The 27,017-nt window shown below is 37.4% G+C and overlaps 1 protein-coding gene across 1 annotated transcript; it reads left to right on the top strand.

The window, feature by feature from the left end:
• The first annotated feature begins 7,930 nt into the window (after positions 1-7,930).
• Positions 7,931-26,158, top strand: LOC130698747 (adenylate cyclase type 5-like). The gene is made up of 24 exons (XM_057521435.2): positions 7,931-7,958; positions 8,034-8,206; positions 10,713-11,000; positions 11,296-11,889; positions 13,053-13,202; positions 14,034-14,155; positions 14,304-14,396; positions 15,124-15,270; positions 15,370-15,429; positions 15,498-15,596; positions 17,373-17,517; positions 18,143-18,255; positions 18,550-18,706; positions 20,033-20,130; positions 20,203-20,287; positions 20,377-20,493; positions 22,045-22,221; positions 22,310-22,482; positions 22,595-22,734; positions 22,799-22,908; positions 22,979-23,198; positions 24,282-24,413; positions 24,834-24,958; positions 25,022-26,158. Exons 2-24 carry the CDS (start codon positions 8,117-8,119, stop codon positions 25,172-25,174), a joined length of 3,588 nt encoding a protein of 1,195 aa, XP_057377418.1. The 5' UTR covers positions 7,931-7,958; positions 8,034-8,116; the 3' UTR covers positions 25,175-26,158.
• The last annotated feature ends 859 nt before the right edge of the window (positions 26,159-27,017 follow it).

The raw sequence follows: 27,017 nt of genomic DNA, 5'->3' as shown, positions 1-27,017 counted from the left end.
AACTATATACCGTTGTTTCCAACCCAGCTAATTGCCATCATCAATAAACCTAATACACCATAAACGTTGTTGGAAAATACCGATATAGCAGACAATTGTAGCACTTATAATCTAGGTCTTGAATCCAAGAATTTATCTGTGAAAAATGAGCTTAGTTGTTATATAAGGTGCTTAACATTTTGTCATTTCATTTGATTTGCCGTGGTTGAATGCTTAATAAAATTTTTTTTTTTCAACGAGAGTTCAATTTTGTAACATTTTTACGTAAGGTGATCATTACCGTAAGTTTTTCATGTTGAATCCAAACCTAAGGTGTCTTATCGAAAACGATTACAAACACGGTTAAGTCCTCGGGTTTTTTAAACAACGTTTATTTATAGAAAAAAAGAACTTTTGATACTCTTCTTTGCTGTTGGAGGGTTGTCCTTGGGATGTTTTTTTTGCACATCCACTGGACTTCAAATTTTACTAGCCGACGGACATCCATGGAACAACCGATATAAGGAAGGATGTCTAATGGATATTCGGCAATCAGTCGGACACCCGACGGCAAGATGTGCTATGTGGGATTAAGAACGCGAATTGCTGAAGTTTCAAGTAATGATGCGTTGGTGAACTGTCTTTGGAATACAAATGCCCATACTTAGTTTCTGTTTACTATCATCTTCATTTTCATCAGTTTTCAACAATTACACAACATAATAGAAATGCTCATAAAATTGGCAGAAAGAGGATCCACCTTTCTAACAGCAGTGATCCACCGAATTATTTTTTATTTAAATCATGATTAAAATAAATTTTTCATTTTTTGGCAATTCGTGATTGAACGTGTTGCAGTGAATCCGATTCTTTTACTTTTGATTCTCTGAAATCCGCAATTTTGGCTGCATTTGATTGAAATCAAAATTTAGAATGATTCGGCTGATCACTGTCTAAAGGGTTTAACTGAAACGTTTTAACTGAAACAGTGATTTAATATATAAACAACAAGTTTTTGAACAAGTTGAAAATACATTTTATATTGAATCGCTTACTTCGTTGGCAGAATATTGTAAAATATAAAGCAAAAGGAGTTGGTGACAACAAATAGGCGGAGCCTTGTGAAGTATGGGCGGAGAGTCAGACCAAGCCTTGGAACACAGATCTCCCAACCCTAAGCACAGTGCAGACCGTCACCAGCAACTATCTGGAGTTGTGCAATACATTTCCTTTACGAAAATTTGCTAATGAAAATTTAGCAAACTTCGATTAACGTGCAAGTTCGAACAGAGAAGTTGAAAAGACATCCTACCCTCAAAACCCGAGAGAAAAGAAAGTAGTTTGTATTGGAACTAAGTGTTTGTTATCGTGCGTCTCACGTTTACATCTGAAATTCGCCAAAAGAATGAGGCAAGTAGAAATCTTGTATGTTTCCATCAGTAAAACGTATGATAAAAACGAAAGTCCAGTGTTTCTAGAGGACCTGCGTTGCTAAGATTTGTGTATGGAGAATCACGTATATAGATGTAGCGTGTTACAAAGCATACAGGCTTCACATCTTTATTGATTTTCTCCACCTTTCCTACTCGTGAATCGATATGCTGGGACAGGGTTTATCATTTTACGGATCCGTCGCCGTGGCTGCCCAGAATGTACTATATTTCTAGATCTAACGTTAGCTCATACTCACCATAGATCCAAACCAAGAATCGGGTTAAAGGACAATAATTTACTAATAAGTCATAAAAAAATGAACAGGTCTGTCTGTAGCTTTACAATGGTATGGGATAGAACATTTTTTATTGCTACTTGGCATTACTGACATTGAACACTTTTCATCAAAAATAGTATATTGCTAGGGGGTAATAACTTGATTATACTGTACAATCTGTAGAATACAACAGCAAGAAAATAGCAGGCTTTAGTGGTTCACTTTTATATTATACTTTCTTTTACATATGGTGGATTTATTTGTAATCAAAAATCTCATTTTAGCTTCGATGAGTTCTGTTTTTCTTTAACTAATTTTGTATCAGTCTTCTGTCAAGTAGTTTTATTGTTTCATCAGGTTTTTTAAATAAAGTTATTCAGTTTATAGGCTACTTAATTTACTAATTCCTAGTTGCTATTTCCATTAACGGGTTTATCAATCGTTTAAAATAAATAATACTATAGCCTTGAACGCCTTGCGCAATTAATTTTTTTGTCTTCAATCGCCGTCGTAGGAAGAGAAAATGGCACTTAAGTTTCCTCCACCATAATCATCACATCGGCAACCAACTGTACAAGAGAGAATAGACCTCATGCATCCCTATTGATTTTCCCCACCTTTCAGACAACGTGATCAATACGTTGATCCTTTGTAAATCTTTCCTCTCAGATTCCTCGTAGGTGTACACCATACAGTGAATACTATGTAGTTGTAAAAGCAGAGTACATCAGGGGGATCTGATAATATTATTTTTAAAACAAAGCAATCAGTTTAGTTTCATTTACAGTAATTATAAAGCCACGCAACACCACATGGTCTTGAAGTTATCTATGTAATAGCAAAGGTTTTTTTTAATCATCTTTAAAAATAGCAGCCAAGAACACATCCTAGAAAAATATCCTTTGCCCCGAAAGTTTTTCAACTAAGTTTCTTTTAACATTTGTCGTTTTGTTTGTCAAGCGTTATTCATCCAATTTATTCGTCTAGCATTGCGGCAACTGACGGAACAAGCCGTTTTGTTATTTTTTATTTTATTTACTTAGGCAGGCAATAGACAGCTGTAATCAAAAGTTTGTGGAATGCCCAACTTTCGCGTTAGTCCCATGATGTTTTGCTTAAGATCCAAACTGACGAACGATTCACAAATGTGTCGAGAAATTAGAAAAAACCTAATGGATATCCGACCCCAAGAGGATGATTTATTTTTCATCAAATGTGTGATTTGCCTGTTGTTACGTAACCCAAAGGTTAAAATAAAATTATACCGCGTTAAAAACCCCGTGTTACCCTAGTAGTCTTACTAAAGTACAAGGAAAGAAAACTTGTAGATTTAGTTTGGTTGACATCATTTGATGCATATTGCTATGTATATTCTTTAAAAAATATGCAACAATGTTAATCAGGAACGTCTTTTATATCCAGTCAACAAGTACTAATGTTGTTCGAATGGTGAACTAAGGGAGAGAAAACTGGTTAACAATGTAGGTCCAGCCTCTGGCCCTGACGTTAAGACGAAGAATCCCGAATCGATTAGACCGACATTCAATAAAAAATTTTTAACCATAACCAGCAAGGTTGATGACAACCCATTAGTGACCAATTTCTTGCTACATGGGCTTCTTTCATGTGATTAAATATGGGGGGAAAAAAATCTTAAATGCTTTGGTCTAGCAAACAATAAATGTTAGTCTAATTAAAAGTGTCAAGTAGGACAAATATGGGAAGTCATGGGAAACGTTCTTTATTATAGTGACATTCAGTTTAGTCTGTGCAGAAGTAAGGGGAGTTAGTATTAAGTAGGTAAAAAAACTTTCTGTACATAAAGTATAAATTTTTAATGAAGGTCCGTAACAAGATTTGGTTTCAAATTCAAAAGCTAAATTTTGCTTGCGATTTCATACATGCGTGAGTTTCACACAATTCCGGATTTCGGCCTAAGATTGACACAGCTTTGTTTAGCAGTCAACATGTTTTTGGACCAAGCGCTCGATGTTTAAGTCAGGTACAACCTCCTTCTCTCCTTTTCCGATATTTCTTGAGCCGAAAAAAAATGTTTCGTACATACTGTATATTTGAAAAATCGGTCTTGTATATAGTAGGCTAAGCTGAAGACGAAACTGCTGTGATCTTTCGCCTACAACTAAACTTACCGGCAAAAAAACTATACACATTTGAAGTTACTGCCTCAACATGAAAGTCATTCAGAACTGGATGTATTTTCAAAGTAAAGTTGAAAAACTAAATAAAAATAGAAGGGAGTTCTGCTTTGAATGCTCTGAAAGGCAGGGACCTGGATTTTATCCATCTGTCTTACTGGTTGCATGGCATTCGTTATGAATGGCTGGGATATGATGAAATTGACGAAGGATAGACCTAAGAAATTTACTTTGCGTACAGATGACAAAGCCTACGGATAACGGATAATGCACAAATTTTGCACGTGCTAACCTACAGGATGGCATGTGCCATTTTGTTCGAAATTTCACCTCCTTTGGGTCCGATTTCAACCTATTTCCAAAAACAGCTGAATAGTTGTCCAGGCTGAGTACAACGTCCAGTTGCGTATGCCATCAAGGTTGATGCGTAGTTTTCATGCCCAAGAACGCTTGAACATTTATCTCCGCGGATGTGAGGGTTAGATCAGAGTTACATAACGCACTAGTCCAGCTTTGCTTTCTTTACTTTAAAGTTACATAGGTTATGTCTACTCACACTGATTTGCCCTCCGTTCGGTACATAGTGTTGAATGCCCAAAATTTTGCTATCTTTTCATATACGTATAACCGTCGAGGTATAAGAGAGATTGATAGGCCTTCATTTACCATGACTATGGTTTGATGGTAAAGCTTCATAGGCAACATTGTCAATTCATAGCGAAAAAGTATGATAGTAACAAAATGCACTACTTCATTACGTTCATTCACGAAAAAGTGCAATCACGAGTAATCACTTATACATACAGCATAATTTAATGAGTGACCGACGTACGCAACAGCATAGTTGCCAGTTTCCTTATTATTGTTTATCCATTATTTATTTAAGTTCATGTTACCTGGTTTTGCTCGTTGTTCTCTCAGTTTTTGCGCTCTACTTAAGAATGGTGGTGATTTCTTCTTTAAAACATTTAGCACAGACACCGTCTTTCCAAAAGAATTTTCTACCATTTCTTCCAATAGCATATAAATTGCTTTTCATCTTTGGGTGGCTTAAACACCTGCAAATCATACTCTTTGTTTGATTTGTATCCTTTCGGAAATCCAGCTACGAAGCACTTAACGATTTCATAACACTATATTCCAATAACTTGTTTCATTTAGACATTTAAAAAATAATTTCGATGAGTAAAATGAAATTGCCAAACCCCCATACTAACAATACAATCACTGTGTATAAAGAGGGTCACTAACCACAAGAGAACCTAGCGGCAACCATGTGAATTAAAACACAGGTTGGCACGGTTTTGCAGGGGATAGCTTTATTACTAAAGCTGCCTTACTACGTCGGCCAAGACTCCTTAATACATCGTAACATCATGATGTATATAGGACTATAGCCCTGCTGCGTTTGGCCACCACTCCTGATACATATGCCTATCCGCCTCAAAACGATGCCAACTTCTGTTCTATTTCCTAGTGTTAACCGCTAGGTTCTCTAGTGGTTTGTGGCCGCCAGTTTTGGTGTGTTTTATCACCATATTATTGTCATGTTGCTATGGAGGTACATCCCATTGACGTTCATCACAAAAGTTCTAATTTAAAGTTTTAAGCTAAACAGTATCCCTGAAATTATTGTTCGCATTTGCTGATGAAGCATTTTGAAGAAAACGACAGTTACATAAGGGATTCATTTGAGGCTGAGACTGAAAACATTACAAAAAAATTAATCAAGGGAAATAATAAATAATGAAATACCATATTATTAATTAGTTCATTTTATTACTAGCCTTGTTGACTTATACCGCTTAAATTGAACGCCAAAAACCGAGAGCCACAGACCACTATAGAACCTCGTGGGCAACCCCATGAACTAGGAACAGAAGTCGACGCTGTATCTTTCTCCTGCGTTTGGCCACCTCTGATACATCTTGCTGATATGGTTTTCGGCGCGGCTCTTAAACTTTTTGGCGCAGTGTATGACATTTCAGAATCGTTCGAGGTTCATTTTCTTCAAGTTTTACATCTCCCGGTTTTCGGTACAGCCACGGAGTTAAAATTGCGCCTTCAACATCAGATTTTTGCGACAGGATAGTACTTTTCCATAAAATCAGAAACTACCGCTGGCACTCGAGAATGCGAAGAAAAAACGCTGAATTCCTTCAACATCTCCATATTCAAAGTTACGACTGTCAAAAAAATAATTAACTATTGTTCGTTAACAAAACAAACAAACTTCTGAAATCCCCTCGTTATTCCCTACGCCCTAGCATTCAACATGTTATAGCAACAAACCCGGAGGCCAGCAATCCAAAGCCAAAGTGTAGGCGACTCAGAAAATTTCCTTTGGTCGCGTGACGATCTAACTGAGGCGTACGAAATTCAAAAATTAGTTGTGGATGCCTGAAACTCTAGCGTGATTGTAGGCCACTATTTGCATTGACTATTACATCAATGGTTGCCAACGCCAGCCAGCGAACAGAGGCCACCTGTATGCCGAGGAGTTTATAACTGATCCAAAAGCCGTTAACCCGACCACGGGGAATGGATTTGGAGCCAACCTGGACGTTTTATGTTGAAGTGAGGAATTATACGATTATATTGTCGCGGGCAAAACGGGGACACGCATAAACACGCTTTAATAATAATGATTCTTCACCAATAATGGTGACACAGATATTTGCTGTGCCGATGACACAGACAATTCGCTGTCTTACCACTACTGGCAAAATGCACTACCAGTAGTTTGTTAGTAATCACAGCACACCAAACAACAATGTTACCTATACCGCATCCAACCTAAACACCACTACTAAACCCAAACGTTCTACATAGATCACACAAAGGGTAGAAACTACGTTCTTAGTACGTTCTAGTCTAACAACATAACAAGGTTTTCCACGAAATGGACCCGAGGATCCATTTCGTCGTCAACCTTACTAACAGAACTCTACTAATCAAGCACTACAACGTCACGATTGTCACAATATATCAAATTTATAGATGTTGGGCCGAAATACAATCCAAAAACGTAAATTTGAAGACAAACTAAAGCCAGCATTCTCAAGTTGGCGGTAAATTTTCTACCAAAAACTATATTCAAAATACAATTAAATTTCTTGAACATTTGCTGGTTATTTACCATTAATTCGCCTTAGTTTTCCATTCCTGAATTCAGTTGTAAGTAAAACTTCAAATTTCTTAAGTGTTAATCCCAGGCGACAATGGCAGAGTCAATTATTTTCCCACTGGTGGTAGTATGAATTTGTAGGAGGGTGTAAAGCTGGGGAAAAGTCTCGCGCTCTTGTAAAAAGAATGTAATTATTTTTTAAGAATCATAAGTTTAAAAATATTACTACACACTTCGTAGCAAGCTTTGCACAATTTTGACAAGAAAATCACGATTTTTCGATTCAAGAATCACCAAACAATCACTTTTTGATTCAGAAATCATTCATGGATTCCCCAATTGAGTATACCTCACCAAAGGGCTCTACAACCACTGGAATTTGTAATGTATTGTTTGTGGTTTATGGCTCATAAACAATCAGAAGTTGAGCTCCATCACTATGGAATACAAATAATTCCCCTTAATTCACCATGGATTAGATAAAGCTTATTCATGCATTGAAAATTTTGTTCAAAAATCATTTTATGCGTCCTTCAGTAGCGTGCAGTTTTTCTAATAGGAATATTTCAATATGGTTGGTGAATGACAAGCCTTATTGATCCATGGCATTTGGTTCCTGTTAACTGATGAAGATCTATCTTTTGTGACTGAAAGTTTCTCTCTTCCCTGACGATGGCGAAGCGCTATTGTGTTGCTGGTATGAACCACTAGAACACAATACTGCTTATTTAAGGCAGACTATTAAAAACACATTTTGTAATTCTGCGTGATTAGGTGAAATCGCCGAAACTGAGTTCCGATTGAAAGCATTCAGAGCAGTTTGTGTTTGTATTTTTATTTTTATTTTTCACCATTAATAATATTTTCGTAGATTTAATGAGTTTAGCTTTTATTCGGCGAATAGTATTATTTTAAATAATCATTTATTTATATTACATGTCTGTTTCAGACCCAGAGAAGACAATAAATATCTTCCATTTTGAAGGTACCCTGGATAAAAATACGTTGGTTGTTTTCCAATTACCGACAAGGCATTTTTTCTTTTCTGTGTATGTTTTAGCGAGAACTTCAGTAACCTGGCGAGTCTTGCTAGTTTGCTCAAGAGGAATTCGTCAAAAACGCAATTTGAAGTGAACTGGAAAAATGCACAGAAGCAACAGTGATTCGCGGCGAGACCGCCAACAACGTTTCAGCTTTAAAAACCGCATGAAACCAAATTCTCTGCAAGATGTGGTAAGTTACTTTTTTTCGACAATATTGGTACTGCGGCTATTGAACCCTGGTTGAAAACCTGGTATCTATCGCAAGATCAGTTATACCAAACGGAGATTTTTCTTCTCAAACATTGTATACGTTTGGATTTCAGATTGTAGTCCATAGGTCTTCCATGTTTGACCAATAACAGTCTTTGATTTCCAGAATGGTTTAAAATTTGTTGCCAGCTAAATTGACTAAAGACGTTTTATTTGTCTCTCACTCCTCTCACTTTTTAGGTGCCTGTTTCTCTTAAATTTAGATTTTCTTATTTTATGTTTACATTTAATTAATTTTAATTGGTCGAAATATGGCATGAGCTGTCCGCTAAAATTCAGTTTCCCCATATTTTGCGTACGCTGTCCATTCTGCAACGCCAATCACAAACAAATAAGGGTGGCGTTTCGTTTTCTTTCGGAAATTTCATAATATGATTCGCATTGTTTGTTTCCAACAGTGCATAGGGCCTAGACAGCTGTATAAAGTAATGTAATGTACATACTTCATATGGTAGGCTATTTTTAAAATCCCAGTTTTCTGCTCGTTAAATTACTAGGGTAAAAGTGGTTAGTTCGTGCTAATTGGAGAATTACACATAAGCACTATAGCCCAGGAAAAAATGGAATTTAAAATTACTTGTCAACAATGTTAAATCCGAATTGTTTTTTTTTTAAATAATACCTACTGGCTAAAAAGCAACGAGGAAAACCATACAATTAAATAACTCTTCATTACTTTTACGGGTCGTTCCCGATCGGCTATAATCGGCGTCCTCACCACCCCCCTTGAGGAAAATCATCTGGGACACAAGAGGAAAAGGAAAAATCGACAACCAGAGCGTGGCAACGGAAAAATTAAGATTACCCCGAAAGCACGACGTTATTTTAAAAAATGGTAGCTGTTACGGTTTCGGGGCAACAACCGGGGTAGGCAGGTAGAATTCGGCCCACACAGTGTTGTAATCGGGGCAATTGGGGCAAAAAACTCGATCAATGATGTCCTAGCGTGAATCTAAGCCAAAAGTTAGAATCCCATATACTCTGCCAGAGAGTTGCCAACCTTTAGAAATATAACTATATACTTATTCCTCAGTAAAAATAAGCGCGAATACGTTAGTACTTGTAAATCATAGCACAGTAATTCTTAACCTAAGATTCGCATAGGTTGTGGTTTAGATACAAAATTATTCTTGACAATGTGTACAAGATTACAATCCGTGCCAGCCCCCGCGAACGCTTACTCTCACCTGCCATGCTTGGATAAACATGGCCGATTTGAAATCTCGTTCCAAATCTAAAGAAAAAAAAAAGAAGTTGAAAAGGAGTTAAAAAACATAACGACTACACATAAAAATCGGAGTCGTTTTGCGCACAAGGATAATTTGCTGTCCATTTTCGGGACAATGATGAAGCCGAAAAAGAATTCGTTACTGTCCCAAATGTCTTTTATGCCAGGACTTTGGATCAACGTTCGACAAATGGCTGGAGACTTTCAATATGTCCTGGTGAAGAAGCTTCCGAAGGCTGTAAAATTTTAGCTTACGTTGTTTCTGAAAAAAAAAAAGAAAAAGAAAAAGAAATAAAAAAATAATAATAATAAGAATTACAAAGAATAACATTGAAACATTATCTAATTATATTCTATTAAGATTAACACATTTTATATAAAACAGGCTAATATTTATATAATACACGTATATTATATTTAACTTATATAGATATATACAGCATTTAATATTTTTCAAACATTCATACTATCCCTGTACAAAATATATGCAAAATTTAAGAAATTTAGTTTTTGTTTCAACCTTGAGTGAGGATTAAAAATCGAAAGTGAATCAATGTCCTAGGTAATTTGGCAAGAATATGCCCGCTAAATGACGCAAAGTTTTTTATCTCTCGTTTTCTAGACACAATGTCTCGGAGCCACTAGCTTGACAAAAATGCCTAGATAGAAGTTGACAATGCAATAGTCTTACTTTTCCTATATCTTTTCTTATAGAATGACTAATTCCAAGACAATCCATAATAATCACTTAACAAACCATTGTTTGCCGTCTAATGTTAAAAGGCTCACCTCAAATTAAGTATGTACTACATTCTCATTAGTTATAATAAATCATCACTAAACTTTGCGAACAAATCCTGCAACTGGTTTCGACATATCGCTTAATGCAATATTATAATAATGCTCCAGAACTGATTTCGATAATGGGATATTCTTCCAAGCTTTCATTGATCGCTAGCTTCTGTACATAGCATTATAGTCTAATTTATAGCATTAAATAACATTACTGCGCTTAACTAATTGGTTCTAATGCTAGAAATTTCTTGGATTCTTTATACACATATAGTTAACGTGTTTTTATGCTACGCGACAATAAGTATTTTCCGTAGGATTACGCTTTACATACATTATCGCCAACAGTTGTAATTTTTTATCAAATTTTACGTGTATTTACAATTCTTTAATATTTATAAAATAGGAGAATGAAGTTGGGGGACGTACTTCCAGCTTACGTCATCACAAAACGTCCACAGCCGGACAAGGATCAGTTAGAGCTGTGGGAGCAAATGGGGGTGGTGCTACAGTGACCTCGAGTGTTATAAGCTTAGGGTTTTCAATGTCTTCTGTAAACGACCCCACTACTCCATCGGGAACGGGTCCAACGTCTGGGCAAACTCCAAAAAAGTCTAACTGGGAGGTAATCGAGCACTACCACAAATCAGGACTTCATGGAGCGTCATCGGCTAACCGGACAAAGCACCAACAGGCAAGTTATCCAGCAGTGTGAGACTTAGACAGTAAGGCATGTTTTCTTACGGATACAGCAATGTCTTCTTCTCTTTATCACAATGTTAAGTGAAGCAGTTAGGGGAGAAAACTAATTTCGAATGTTTGAGTTTATTTCTAAATGGGTTATTTACAAGTGCGCAATATAATATGACCTGTTCGTAGAGGTAATGAATTTTCCCATTTGTTATCGTCGCATCCTATCCTATCATCAAATGATTGAACGTGTACAAGAGTGTCAAATAATATTCGATTGAAAATTGCTTAAATATTAGGAGGAGTACGAGGCGCAGACGGCAGCCATTATCACCCACGATTTTGTCGTGTTAGATGAAAGGCGCTGTTGGTGGAACATCTGCCATCTTCTAAAGCGAGTATTTCGATCTCATCGCTTTAAAGACGTTCATGTTGAAGTCTTGTATCAGCGATATTTTCTACGGATGAACCAAACCAACTTAACAAGCTTATTGGCTCTGTTAATTGCTACGGCCCTAGTTTTCACAGCGCTCAATTATGCCATAGGTGGAACGCAAGGCCTTCTTCAAAGCGTAATCATAGGCTTATTTGCCATTCTTTACATTGGTCTTGAGCTGCTGGTTACTCGCTCCTTCCTCAATGAAGTCTATCTCATCGTATTCTCTTACATCATACTGGCATCATTTGTTGGCACTGAACTTGTGCTGGCGGTAGACGAAACACGCAAATCGGCCGTGGCAGGAGCTTGGTCCACAGTTTTTTTCATATACATAACCTATACCTTCCTGCCTCTTCACGTTCGAGAATCATCAATCTGTGGCTGTCTCCTTGGAGTGACCCAACTAGCCTGTGCTCTAAGTCTTAATTTTCAGGACGAAAATATTTGGAAACAGGTGAGCAAAATCTAACACAGTTTCATTGATGCACCCCCTAGAGATTAACCTAGTGGTTAATCTTGTTGTGGTTTAAATTTTCTTGTTTGGCAAATTCTTTTATTTATTTGTTGCATCATTATTGTGATTACTATGATGATTATGATTTCTATTACTATTACTAGTATTTATTTATTTATTTTTATTATTATACGTTTTTATGTGAGATTAGTAGTGGAAAATTGGGCTTCGCCCATTCTTTTGCAACTGTGCATTTGAGTTAACGGATTGGACTTGCACAACATGTCTGGTCTTTCATGCACAGAAAACTGAAAACACGCGATATCAAATTAGGTATTGTCAAAACGCATTGTACACCACAAACAAGGTGACAATTTAAAGATTTAGCAAACTTTTCATCAAACCTTTTATATTTTACCGCAATCAATATTCTGCTGAATGAAACTTTTCGGACAAAAATTTCGAATATGATTAATTAATCATTGATTATTATTCCTTATTCTTCGAATCATTAGTCTTCCGTCGTCTATGAAATGGTGGTGGGACCCCCCAAATTTTGATATTCCAAATCATACAGATGATTTGTGCTAAAATTTTTGAAACTATCGTCCGTGAATTGTGAATGATGACCATTATAAAATAATAATAATTTTTTTTTTCATCGTGAGGCCAAAAATATTTTGGCCTTCAGTGGTATAGGCCAGTAAAGAAAATGTAAAAGTAGATCAAGAGTCCTTCGTCAAGGTCTTTTTTTTCAGACAAATTGTAACCTACCTATAGTTAGACGATTGCCAAACAATAAGCAGTTGCATGGCTTCGCTTAATCATCCCAGCAACAACGCGTTTTTGGCTATGAAAAAGCTTATTCGTTTACCGTTTGGCAATATAGGGTTGGGACAAAGTGTGCTATTCTTGTGCTGGTTCCTAATTTGTCCCCGCTTTTTTAACACCATGTAGCCTATTTATACGTATTGATTGTACCTCTTCCCTTGCATTCCGTCCGCAATTACATGCTAAGGGCCGTACGAGAACTAGAATATGTACGTTAGGCTATATTGTACATGCGAGGCAGCGTTCATATTGCTTGTCGCATAATTGCATCCAGTAGCAGTGCATTCAGTATGGCTTCATTATTAAATGGCATAATACAATAACTTTCCTAGATTGCGGCCAACGGTATTTTGTTCCTATGCACTAATGTTGCCGGAATTTTCACCCACTACCCATGCGAAGTTGCGCAACGGCAAGCTTTTATAGAAACTCGACAATGCATAGAGGCTCGAATAAATATTCAACGCGAAAACCAACAGCAGGTAATTCATTGTTTATATTTGGGCTTATTCTAATACACATTTCATGAGCAACTTGTCGTATCGACTTCGAACGTAGTACCTCTATATTGTAAAAATATCATATGTAAAAAAGGTACTCGGTTAGCCTACTATACCAATAGTCGAATGCGGGTACCAAATCATGCAAACATAATCGCTGAGATAAAGGGACTTCCACTTTCGACGTTAAAATAAATGTTCAATTATTATGTGTCGATTCTCAAGCAAAGCCAATAACAGTTTTCTCTGGAAATAGCAGTGAAATTGGCCAATTCGTGATTCATAACTTAGCCAAGAATAACTCAATGGCTAATGTTGCCGTTTCAAAATCTTTAATCTTAAAGATGATAGCTAGACTAACCACTAACCCCAGTTTGAGTCGGATTGCATTTATTCGTCAATCTGAATCTTGGATCGATTCATGAGTCAGGTGTTGCAATACATAACAATCTTATGCATTCATGAAGTTCGAATTGGGAACAGAATAATTTTCTTAAAACTTTATGGTCCAATATTTTGCTTAGACTGAGCAGCATACTATTTAGGGAACCATCGAAAACACCGTAACTCGTCTATGCCACGCCAAAATTTGGTAAAATATTGACGTATTTAAGTCGTCAACGAAGCTAGATGAAGCATTCTGAAGGATTCAGATGAAGGATTCAGATCAGACATCGTTTTCTTTGCAGTCGCATGTTTAAAATATATATGGAAATTCAACAATGTTTCTTTCGAATGGTTCTTCATGAAAAGCCAAGAACAATATTGCTTGTCGTTTCATGTCAAGTGAATTTTTTTCTTTTTCCGCTGTAGGAAAGACTGCTACTGTCAGTTCTCCCAAGGCACGTTGCAATGGAAATGAAAGCAGATATAGCTGGGAAGCCAAAGGATACAATGTTTCACAAAATTTATATTCAAAGACATGAAAATGTGAGGTAAATCATTTCGTATCGCCGGCGATCTGCAGTTATGTTTATATCATATTACGAAAAAATAATAACAAAAACAAAGACAAAACAAGAAATAATAATAATAATAATTCTTTGGGAATGTTTCATTTTTTTTTCTTCTCTCTTTAAAAAGCATTCTGTTTGCTGATATCTGCGGCTTCACTAGCCTTTCTGACCAATGCACAGCTGAAGAGTTGGTACGCCTGCTCAACGAACTTTTTGCCAGGTAATTTTTGTGTCGAAAATCTACAATGTAGACTATTAATACAAAAAAAAAACTGTTTACTATCAATAGAAAATTGCGCCAATAGGATAATAGTAAAATTTAAATTTTTTTTGGCTGCAGCGCAGACTTCCGTTTGACAAAAATTACCAATGGCTAATACGAGTAAAAATCAATTAATCCTACTCCATTTCCGTAACTTAAAAGGCACTTCCTGTCAACATGCTTTTTCACCGTACGCGATTGTCTCGATAGGCTATTAATTAATTCTTCAGTCAGCGAAGGTTGTAATTGGAATAAAACATTTTGAGCCTTAAGCACAAAACAGGCAAAGTCAAGTAAAAATTAATCTGACTGTGGATCGAGGCAGTTGTTATTCGAAACTCTAAGCCTCTTTGAAGAGTAATCTTAGGTAATGGAACGAAAAAATAAACTATTAAAATTGCACCTCCTGCACTCACGCTTTGCTAATTTCGTATCCCCCAAGGCTTATTGTTACAGGGAAAGTTGTGTTTTCAGCTTTCGGGGGATTTAGTTCGCACAAAAAAATTTATTACAAGTAAAAAATTTCTTTATTTGTATTTTTAAATGAGTTCGGTGCTATTTCTTGTATGAATTTTTTTTCAATCTCTTCACGTAAAGTTTTGAATATTGAGTCCTGGTTCTCAAACAGGAAAACCACTCTGTTTACGACCAAGGAATGAAACTGCTAATCCTTTTTATATCTCAGGTTCGATAGGCTTGCCGCTGAACACCATTGCTTACGCATAAAACTGTTGGGTGACTGTTATTATTGTGTGTCTGGGTTACCGGAGCCACGGCCTGACCATGCCCATTGCTGTGTTGAAATGGGACTTGACATGATCGACGCAATAGCGTAAGATTTATTCATTTACGAAAATTGTATTTAAAAAATGGGAATTACATTTCAGCTTAGCATAATTTTTCGAATGCCAACGTTGATAATAATTTCTAGGCTTGTGCGAGAGGTAACTGGCGTCAACGTTAATATGAGAGTCGGCATCCACACTGGCAGGTACCAAAGGTTCCACATAAGATTACTGCTATTCTGTAAAGCAAATTTTTGTCCAATGTTATAAATAGGGTGCACTGTGGTGTCCTTGGACTTCGAAAATGGCAATTTGATGTATGGTCTAACGATGTCACTCTCGCAAATAATATGGAAAGCGGAGGAATACCCGGGTGAGCATATTTAAATTAAAAAATTGGGTTGCATTGCCTAGTTTTTACATAACTTCCTTTTTTTTTTAATCGCATACCTTAGTCGCTTATTGTAGTTACAAAATGAATAATGAATGATACCTTAGCAAGCAAACAGAATGGTACTCTCGTATTCAGGAGCGATTATATAAGGCGTCAAGTATGCTCTACCAGAAATATTCCATACGGAAAAATTTGCTTGTAAAGTTAGCACGTAGCGCGTAATTACCGCATACAGTCGTAGGTTTTCCGCGTTTTCTGGTAGGAAAGCTTTGGAAGATGCCATCTTTTCAAATTTTTCATCTTGCATGCCGATTCTGGGAGCTACTACTGGCTTCTAATTAATCGACATTGCTTTTAGCTAGCCTTCTCATTCTGTTATTGTAAAAATATGCAGGAAAGTTTACTAATTTTTTAGTTTCACGCGTGCCATCTAACCGTAGAACTCCCAATTGCCGTAGAGTGTAAATGGCTAGTGCAAAAGATTCCGCAGCCTTCATTTTTAGACTGGATGTAGTCGATCCCTTGAAATTCATCTGGAAGTACTGCAACATCTGCCAAAGCGCTGACTATGCTCACTATTCCATATTCTAGCCCATAGTTTTGTTCTTATTTTAAAAAGCAAAACGAAAAATAATGGCGAGTTACCACGTAGTCTACTGTTCAATTTTAAATAAAAAAGGGCACCTAAGGCTGTGACGTTATTATTTCTTTGTGAAGCCCATCTCTTTGTAATGTGATGCTTCTATGTTTTATGCTTTTCACGTACCTAGTGGATGACAAGGCCATCATCTGATAGTAAAAGCCAATGCTGACCGAATCCCAGATTAGGTTTTTTACAATCCGGAGGATCCTTGGGTTTTCGGCGTCTTTGGGAGGGTTCTTCTAGGAAATTTCCGTGTACAAAGCATGACGTTCCTAGAAATATTTCGTAAAGGTTTTACGAAGATCTTCCATACTGCAAGTTCTCTGACAGTAATATTATTCTAAATTCAAAAATCACGATAGCAAGATTTTAGCAGACTAGAGCACTATGTGATGAAAGAAAAAAGCGAAGTCTTAAATAATGTTTAGGTGAATATCAGTTTTGACAAGAAAAATGATCCGTCAATATTAATTATAAACTCACGAAAAAAATAATGAAAGTTCCAGCGATAAAAAGAATTAGATCCAAGAGAAATTTAATATGAACAAAGAGCGAAAATACGAAGCACAAACAACTCGTATGAAAAATTCATAACGGGACGTGATCTTGAAAACTGAAAATATTCTTTCAATTAAAAGCCCATATACATACGAATCACTGAATATAAGAACGAATAAGAATAGGCACTAATCTCCCCAAACTTCAAAGACAATGAAAATTTTGTCACTGAATGTTCATTGTAGTCATTATTAGTGTATTTTTTTTGTAGTTTTGGATCGTGAGAATTTTGCGATACACAGTTTTCTTTGTTTTCTTACGCTTTTCGCTTACATAAACCATTTCTTAGGCAACGCGCTTTTGCGGAGCTTCTATAATCTTCAGTTCAGTTACTTTTTTTTTGCAAAAAGAAAATGATTAACAAAAATCTAAAAGTTCTACGGATTTAGGGTAAGTAAATTAGTAACAAAACTACACCAAAATAAGGCTTCCAAAAATTGAACAAATAACTAAACGAATCGAGAAAAAGGGATGACTGAGCAACGCAAGTGCATAGTTACGGCCAATGCAACTGTATATTTAACGACTTGTTCAATCTTTTTCGGCATTTTAAGGAGGATACACATTACAAAGGAGACATTAAAATACCTCGGAAGCGACTACCGCGTCGAGCCTGGCCATGGTGGAGAAAGGAACGGTTATCTCCGAGACCACAATATCGAAACGTTCTTAATCATCCCAAGTGATAAATATCGTGACGTAAGTAGACTTATAGCTAATCTGGGTATTCAAGTACTTAGTAGCTGCCCCTTTCACTTTAAACCGCTTCTCTTGATAATCGAGGTTAAAGTTAAAACCAATAATGAACCGGCCCAAACCGCTGATTCTTTATTCAAAAATAATTGTCTGTTTGACACTGCGCTAAACTAAAACTGTTCAGGTTGTTTGAAATATGTTTTTAAATTCTCAACTGGTGGTCTTGTGCAATTTAGACATGGTTTCTAGATTCACCACTCTAATGAAAAAATCGATTAGTTGGTGCAAAATCATCACACATTTTTCTAAATGGTTTTTTAGTAGTCTAAGTAAAATACTATTGATGTTGTCTTAGATTCCAAATAGGACTTGACAAACTCTGAATAGATTGAGCTAGTCGTTGACGTTCGAATGTCGCCCGTTCAAAATTGGACAGAAACCCTGAAACTTAAGAGGCTGTAATTCTCCGAAGCAGTGCAGTTTTTTGTGTTATTATTATTTATTAGTAAATTTTCGCTTAAACAAATTTTGTCGTTGGCTCCATGCAAAATACTCACTGAGAGTATCCAATTTCTATTCAAAAAATTTTCTTTTAGTAATAATTTGGCTCCATAATCGTTTCTTTCAGCATCACGCCAAAAAAACCAGCAGCTACAACTCTATGAACGGTACGACAGCAACGTCAAAAGAAATGCGCGTCATGGGCCATTCCGAACACACAAAACAGAATATCCACAACAAGTAAGTTTTTGTTAAACTGCAACCTTCATAGAAGTTTTCATGAGATAAAGAAAAACGCTATTTTTTTCTGAACTGAAACAAAACTGTACGAATCTCCTTAAGAAAAGAAGTAATGCATTTCATTTTGTACTATGGTGCGCAAAACATTCAGTGTCTACCCATCCCTCCAACAACTAAAAAAGAACGTATAGAAGCATTTTTTTTTACCAAGAACTCTTATTAGATAGTGGTACAACTACGATAGAAAATTTAGCGCTCTTAGCTCTCCCGCCAATGATCATTGTTTGCTTTTAGGTTAGGTTTTGGCGACAACCAGGAAACGAAAGATCCTGAAGTAGAAGTCAACGACTACCTGGCACGTGCAATTGACGCAAGAAGCATAGATCGACTTCGAGCCGAACATTGTCGTCGTTGGTTGCTTACTTTTCGAAAGCCCGAAAACGAAGCCAAGGTATCGAATTTATTACGAATTTATTTTAATAGTTCCTCATTGCCATGTAGCACTTTACAGTTTTTGCAAGTGGCTTGCATTTATCTCGAACAATACTTTGCTGAGCTAGCTCGATTCGTAGATTGGATCACGTACGTACGTAAACCGTCAGGATGGCCGTTTTTCACAAAATTTTTTGTTTCAAGGAGAGAGCCTTCACGTTTTCAACAGAAACAATTTTATTTAGCATTTGAGCAGACCGACAAGAACTGTGCTGGTAAACCATCTAAATTAGTCTTAGCGTTGAGCGCAAAAAGGTGTTTTCGTTTTTTTTGTGTTTTTTTTTATGTTTTCCGGACATAGGCGAAATGTAGCTTAACCTTTATGTAATTTTTTTCCTACTGTCCTAAACAGAGTCCCAACAGATTTTGAATATTAGTTAAAACATTTCCCTGGAATAAAAAAGAGAAATGTTTTTACAGTCTACCCCCTATATCCCAATGGGCCCTGGTCTCAGACAAGCAACGCTTTGACGTATTTCCATACTCACGGCAATCTCGCGTACGTGAGAATTTTCACCGTGGTTTGCCTGTTTTCTGAGATGCTTGGTATTGTGAGATAGTTCGGCATCCCACTGCTTAAGTTTTCGTTAAAAAGTACCTCTTCTTGCGAGGACAACAGGCTGCCGTCATCGTGCGGTCATCGTTAGGTCGTTCACGAAATGTGCGTACGCTAAAGGGCTTAGCTGTTTCCGACTTGACCCATTACAAGTTGTTATTATTCAGCATACTCCACATATGGCATTTTGTATTAAAATAGGCAGAAAGGAAGGAACCGTGACAAAGAGGCGTGACAAGATAAAAACAAACGATGAAATAATCTAAAACTACTAAATATTTGCAGCAGTCTCGCGTGCTTCCGATTTTTGCCCGTTTTTATTTACTTTCCTGTTCTCGTTTGCAGCGCAGATCGCTGGTTTCTCTGAAAAATAACCAAAGGAATAAAACTTTTATAACTCGATAGATCTTGTAGAAAAACTACAGCAAAAAGGATGAGGGAATGAGAACAAAACAATTCACTTTTCCTCACCGATGAATGTGGAGGAAGCGAACATATTATTACTCTACTCAAAGGGTGATGATATGTGCAAGTGACGTTTTCTAAGAGAAAAACAAAAAAATTCATTCAGTCAATTTCACGCTCCTGCATAGAAATACAAGGTGCAAGATGACGAAAGGAAAAAAACGTTCTGTATTATAAATAATGTACACATATACGTATTTTTTTTATTTATTTTCTTTATTGACTGCCATGATCTAAACCAAATCTTTTCTCTCTCAAACATAGTACGCCAAGGAACGGGATAAAATGATGGAAGCCTATTTTATCTGCTCTTCTTTCATCTTGCTTTCGATATTGATTGTTCAATATATCGTCATTCCTCAGTAATCTAAGATGCCAGAGTTAAGCCTTGGTTTCAGCCTTCTACTTAACCGACCAACGGTTCTTCTTTTCAGGTCAAGCGTTACGTTCTTCACCAGTGCAATATGTGGTGGCGTATTGCTGTTGATTGTCCTCGTCGCCGTCGCTGAGAAATGCAGCGCAAGTTACATTTGACACTTATTCATTCATTCCTAATCTCTAAAATTATGAAAGCAATTGTGCATACTAACCAGCATTTCCAAATGCAGTGTTTGCCGCAAGAACTTATGGTGTTTTCTCGACGAATCGCCGCTAGTCGTCGACTGACTCAGCTCCTATCGGCATGGGTTGTTTTGATACTTTATGCTGTTGCTTGCGCTCCCCTGGTAAGTGACGATTACATTAAGAAATTTTTTATGCACGTCTCTGCTTGACCGTGACTACATGACACGGGCGTATCGGGTTCTAAAATTGTACAAAACGCTTACCATACAGTATGCCAGGAGTGATCACGGCTGCGAAACAGCTTCGACCACGCGTATGAAACCCAAACGTGATGTTGCGACTGCTATGTTGAGAAATTTGAAAGAAGGGAGTGAGAGAACAGTAGGGAAACATTCAAGCATGGGGTAAGGGATGGGTATTTTCGTTTGGCTCGTTCCTTTTAACACGTAAGACAGGTCACATGACGAGAAGTTTGAGCGCAGTAGCTTTGCCAAATAGAAATTTTTCCTTAAATTATTTTTCATGATGTAGACTTAATTTGCCTCAATGAGACGTACGTAAATGCCGGAACTCTGAATTATGAAAATGCTTTTCGTAAGTGTAAGTTGCGAGAAACGCTCGCGATTAACAGAGTATGAAAGTTAAATGAATTAGATCGTTATTTTGGGCATTTGCAGAATGATCTAAAGTTGAGAATGATTTTGATCATCACGAATGATTGAGATCGTTTTCTAAACTCCATTTATTCCCTAAATACTCTTCTTGCTGTTGCTTTGAGGAAGAGAAATCAGTTGTGTAATTTAATGGCTTCTTTGAGCATTTACAGAATTAATACGTATCGCCACAGCATTGTAGTGCTGTTTTAGCTTAATTGCTTTGTTGGTGTCTCGCCATTTAAATCATACTTGGGCTCGCCTGAAAATTTTGTATTAAGGGAAGTTCAGAGGTTCGTTGTTCTCCGTACCACATATTTTTTAAAAATGATATACAGCATTTACATTTTTTTTTTAAAGAAAATCATACACAACACAGGATTTGGAATACAGTAAATTTTTTGTGTCAAGATTCATTTGAAGAGGTCTAGATGCAATTTATGTCAAGTATGTCACTAAACTTAAATTAGTTTTGCTTCTTCACCCAATTAAAAAAACTGTGATACGTCTTCGTTTAATGGGAAGAATTACTCAGAGGTTGCCGGAGAAAAAACAGGAAAGGTAAATTTAGCGTTCCCCGCCCTGGTCTTGCGTTTGCTCTCGTGAGAATGCTGAACTTCTTTTCAATCTTGGGTGGCCTCTAACAACACCGTATGGGTGAAAATACATCAAAACGTGTTGCCTAGGGATAGGCCCTAGGAAAGTTATATTACCCATGACAAAAAAGCTTCTCATTGAAACCGACACAATTGAGCATAATGTGTGACATTTCCTTCGTTGATGTAAAAAAATGTCGTATTTCATTTGCTTGCAAACGGCAGCAGAGGGGATTTGAAAAGGAATCCAACCCGAGGCTGTTTCGATCTATGTTGTAGTAACCCCTAATCCCTATGTAACCATTCGAATATGGAGCAAATAGGGAAATTGAACGCCTTCTCCTGCAAATGTCATATTAGATTTTAATTTGCTGCGATACTATTTGAGGGATTCGTCGCTAGCATAGCATGCGTGTCGCTTATGTCATAACTAACCATTCTTTTTTGCTTATTTTGGCTCAAGTTGCCGCTTACGGAGGAACAAATGCCGATCTGTTTGCTTCAACTAGTAGTTCTAAATGGTTCGTCGACATTTTTTCGCGAAAACCTCAAGGATTTGTCACCGCTTGCAACCAATACGACAATGGTACGTGGCGAAAACGGAACTTCCGTAGAAGTGTGCACTTCCCCTTTTCCACAGGTAATGGGCCGTTAAATATTGTTTGGTTGTTAAATAACTAAACAGCTATTTCACGCTTCAACATGTACTTGATGCCACCATCTACCAGTACGTCACACTTTGCGTATTACTGGCAATGATATCGAGTTCGGTGTTCCAGCCCATGACAAGTTTACTCCGTTTAGCCCTGCTGACAATCATGAGTTCGGTCTATCTTTACTTCGTATTTGGAAGCCACGCGGCCCTTTTCAAATCTCAGGATGTCATCCTGATGCTGAACAGGTTAGCTCGTCGCCACGTTTACAGCAGGCTCTTTCTTCTTATACTCATTAGTTTAGGCTGTAGGCGTCCATAATACAGAAGTTAACCGCGAAATGTCCTTGTTTGTTAAAAGGGAACCGCAGGATTCGGGAATTTCTTTGGGAATCTTGACAGCTTTGATTTTGGCTGCCTTCGTGTCCGCCTTCGTCATACATGGACAGCAAATTGAAGCAACTTCACGACTGGACTTCTTATGGAAGCTTCAGGCAACAGGTATGTTTCACATAGGAAATGAAATGCTTCTCGGATTATAGATTTCTACCAATTTAATTTGCAGAAGAAAAGGAAGAAATGGAGCACTTACAAGCCTACAATCGTAAACTTCTTGCGAACATCCTTCCAGTGCATGTCGCTGAGCATTTCATGTCTATGGACAAGCATACTGACGTACGTGACTGTAACCTGCTAACAACATTAAATTTTTTTAAGACTTCAAAATTTATGTCACGTTCCGTAGGAGCTGTATCACGAACAATGCGAAAGCGTCTGCATTATGTTTGCTTCTATTCCTAACTTCCCCGAGTTTTACGTCGAACTCGAATCAAACAATGAGGGAGTTGAATGCCTTCGTCTGCTCAATGAGATCATTGCCGATTTTGATGAGATTTTAAGTGAGGACCAATTTAAGTACATTGAGAAAATTAAATCAACCGGTTCGACTTACATGGCTGCCTCAGGTAGGAACTGACATTCACCTCAATTTGCTTAATCGTCAACTGGTATAGTGCGCAAATCAACATGATTGTTCTAGTCTTCAAAAAGCTTTTTTTAATTAAGTCCTGCAATATTAACGAAACGGAGTAAATTTAAAATTTTATCCATTATTTTCGGTTTAGGTGAGTCGAATCGATTGTTTTGGATAAACCGGAATGCCCTGACCATTTTTGCAAATTGGCGATTAAAAAATTACTGTTTCATAATTGTTTCGTTACTCGCGATTCTGTGCGATAATAGGAATCAAATTGTTTTCGATTAGTTATCTATTAATGACGTTTTGCCCAAGCGGTTAGCAACTTAAAATTTGGGTGTACGAGATTCAGTATTTTTTGAGTTTTTACGGATTCTGTCAGATTCTGCAGGATTTTTCCACATCTTATACATTTCCCAAAGATTTTGAGACATTTTCATTATGTGCCCTAAACCCTTATTTGGATGCAGATTGTAACTTTAAACATGTTCTATCGACTCTTACATATTTTTAGGCCGATTTGGTCAAAATAAGATCCAGGACTCGGTCCCGATCCGCTGGGATCGGGTCGCGTAACCTGCCGCGCCTTGAAAAACGGCTGATCAGGCCATATTGCGTCCCCATTTTTTCCTGGGATCGGGTTGAGATTCAACTGATAAGTGTGCACATTTTCAAGTTTTCTTTCAGTTTCTGATGAATTTCTTCTACATCTTGGTATGTGTGATAACATTTCTGAGAGTGGGTGGAATTTCTGCATATTTAGCAGCCTAAAAATGTGAAACTAATTACCATCAAACGAGATTTTATTAGATCCTAGGGATTCTTTGAAATTCCGGCGAATCTATGGGATATTAAAAGATTCTAAGAGATTTTAGTAGATTCGGCCATGGTGTTCGAGGATTCTGTGGGATGCTAACCCCTCGGTTTTCCTTTATTCTACAGTACACTGCCAACAAGTCCGTACTGCAGCAGTAATTTTCAGCTAGTGCAATATAAATAGCGATATACGTGAATCAATTAGCGAATGTAAGTTCATTGGCTGTATGTCTTCTTTTTTCCAACATTTTGCTAGGTCTCACAAAAGCAACGTGTGACATGAAAAATTTCAACCACGTCACCGCCATGGCTGATTACGCTCTACGACTACGAGAACAACTAGATTACGTTAACGAACATTCATTTAACAATTTTAAAATTCGAATTGGTAATTACTATTTTTCTTCTAAATGATTTGCTGGAACTGTAATGGCCTATAGCTTCCTGCAGATCTTCTGCTAGATAAGACCGAATAAGCCGGGCATCCTTTTTTGAATTGTTCAGAGATCCAAGCTAAAAAGGAGGCTGTGGGTTTGTTTTCAATGTCTAGGGTTAAGTAGAGAGATAGGATGAGTCGCTGTCCTCGTCAATTGTTCAACAATTATTCCGGCAGAAATTAAAAAAATTCTAAATTGAAAAACGATACGCTTTTCACTGGTTTCGGTATTTCAAAAACATTTTTAACCTAAATCTCTTGAAGCCATTTGAAGCACAGTCCTTTGTGTGAATTCTGTGTACTAGAGGACGAAGACTAGTTCTGCCCATTTCACAATTGCAATAATTCATATGGATGATTTGATTTTGTAAGGTATCAACATTGGCCCAGTTGTAGCAGGAGTCATTGGGGCTAGGAAACCGCAATATGACATTTGGGGTAATGCCGTTAATGTTGCCAGTCGTATGGATTCTACCGGAGTTCTCGACAAGATACAGGTTGTATTACCATTGCCCTGAAAAGGCAACCTAACGCTATGCCTGAAATTTCCGACAAACTAGGTTACACAAGAAGTTTGTCAAATTTTACAACCCAAGAGCTATCCGCTGACTTGCCGAGGTACAGTCAATGTAAAGGGCAAAGGAGAAATGGTAACCTACTACTTGGATGGCTACAGTGTCGATCGTGTCCAAGTTGACGTCAGCACTCGTTAGCGATTCAGTAGCGGTTGTCACAGCAAGCGCCATTTGAACACACAAAAACCTAACCAAGAGTTTCTGTTGAACTAAAAAGGACATTTTATGGTGCTTTGATACGTTGATAACAAACTTTAATTCATTCCGTCCTTCGATCGTTCATTATATAGATTACGAAGGCATCCGGATCGTCTAATTATGACAATATGTCGGAGCTCCTACAGTGTGCTTACAATGGTTTTCGGTTTTCGAATTTGGGATTTCCCAATGACTTTATTTTCAACAAGCATCGTATGAATAGGTCTACGCATGTCATTGGCGGCTTACTGGAAGGCCATGATTGAAATCTACCAATAATGGAAATGAGTTTCGAACTGTTCCAGGCCGTGACTGGAGCGTCGTAACACCAGACATTGCTGACCGATGTCTAGAGCTCTATGCATTAACCTAGTGTATTTTTACCATATCGTTCCCGTTACCCGCGTCTTGCCACGCCATGTGTTGCCCCTTGCCAAAGTTATCGGTGTAACGAAATGCAGTCAGTGTTTTCGTGTGCACGTTCCAAAGTCAATATTACCATACCTGACCTATTGTGAAATGAACCAATAATCAATGCACACTTCACATCTTCACCATCAGGATAATTTCCCTGTTCCATTTGAAAGAAAGCGTAACAAAATGTAAGATCAGACCACAAATATATACCATGTATTTTGTCTAGCTACCTTATTGTAAACGTACTGTACATCCAAACCCAAGAAGACCCATTTCGTGATTTATTTAAATTTTTGCACGGCAGTGAAGTTACCGTTTATGCTTGAAATCCCAATATATTTTCAGCCCCATGAGAAAAAAAAAATTATTCCATGATTTACGACAGCTTCGCCAATGCTGACTCCCCTGCAACGTTGAACAAAAATGAGTTTAGCATTTATAAGTTGAGCCGCTAGATAGTTATCAGTTTGTAAATCGGATGTATTATACTACCCAAATTTTAAACAATAATATATGCTTATATATTACAGCCAGTTGCCACGGTATTGACTACATCATAAAAGGCGTTAAGTACTATTTTTCTAAGTCCGGCACTTACCAATCGCGAAAGGATACAGGAGATAAGTAAACACTGAAACAAACAAACAAACAAACAAGGAATGGAGGGGATGGAGGAAGAAGAAGGGGCAGGATCGCTAAGGTGATTCCTCGAGCGATTGTACAGTTACATTTTGAATTACCCGCCCAATTTTAATGTGAGTTCAAATAAAGATGAACCCATTGTTTTGCGGGACCAAATAGAATTCGAAACTAAATTAACCGAAGTTTGCCTTCTATAAAATCTACCAAATATGAATTCGGAAGATCAGGACTCAAATGATGGGATGTCCTTTATCGAGACTCGACAGTCGGACGCTTTCGATGAAGCCGCTCTTCGCATAAAGTGGGCACTAAATACCGTAGTATCGACCCCGACGTTTTTTAGTAACCATTCAATCCAATATGCCACCGTAGAGGGGGAAACGGGCAAGTGGGATTTGATCAGGATTACCAAGAGGCTGCTTGCATTACGAGGGTTTCATAACAGGCCAGTTAGGTAGATGTAAAAATCCAGGCAACCTACCGGGCAAAGATCCTTGTTGGCAAATTTGATGATATAAAATTTTTAATGGATTCGAATGCTGGGCTTTGCGAGACTTGATTATCGAGAATGAAACTCCTGAGTTTCACAAAAAAAACCAAAGCGGCCATCATTGCGGCAATTTTTGACACTCTCAGCAAGGATCGCAAGGCCAATAGGGTGAGAAACTTCATTGTTAGTACCAGGAAATTCAAATCTTCATTATGTCCCAGTCTTTCAATGTAG

Source organism: Daphnia carinata, chromosome 7 (genome assembly GCF_022539665.2).
Source record: "Daphnia carinata strain CSIRO-1 chromosome 7, CSIRO_AGI_Dcar_HiC_V3, whole genome shotgun sequence".
Lineage (NCBI taxonomy): Eukaryota > Metazoa > Arthropoda > Branchiopoda > Diplostraca > Daphniidae > Daphnia > Daphnia carinata.
Note: the sequence above shows the minus strand (reverse complement) of the source record. Positions and strands in the feature narration are given on the sequence as shown.

Coding starts and splice junctions, on each gene's coding strand:
- LOC130698747 (XM_057521435.2), top strand. CDS start 8,117: ATGCACAGAAGCAACAGTGATTCGCGGCGAGACCGCCAACAACGTTTC. Junction 18,707..20,032: donor AGCCCGAAAACGAAGCCAAG/GTATCGAATTTA, acceptor TCTCAAACATAG/TACGCCAAGGAACGGGATAA. Junction 22,483..22,594: donor GTCATCCTGATGCTGAACAG/GTTAGCTCGTCG, acceptor GTTTGTTAAAAG/GGAACCGCAGGATTCGGGAA.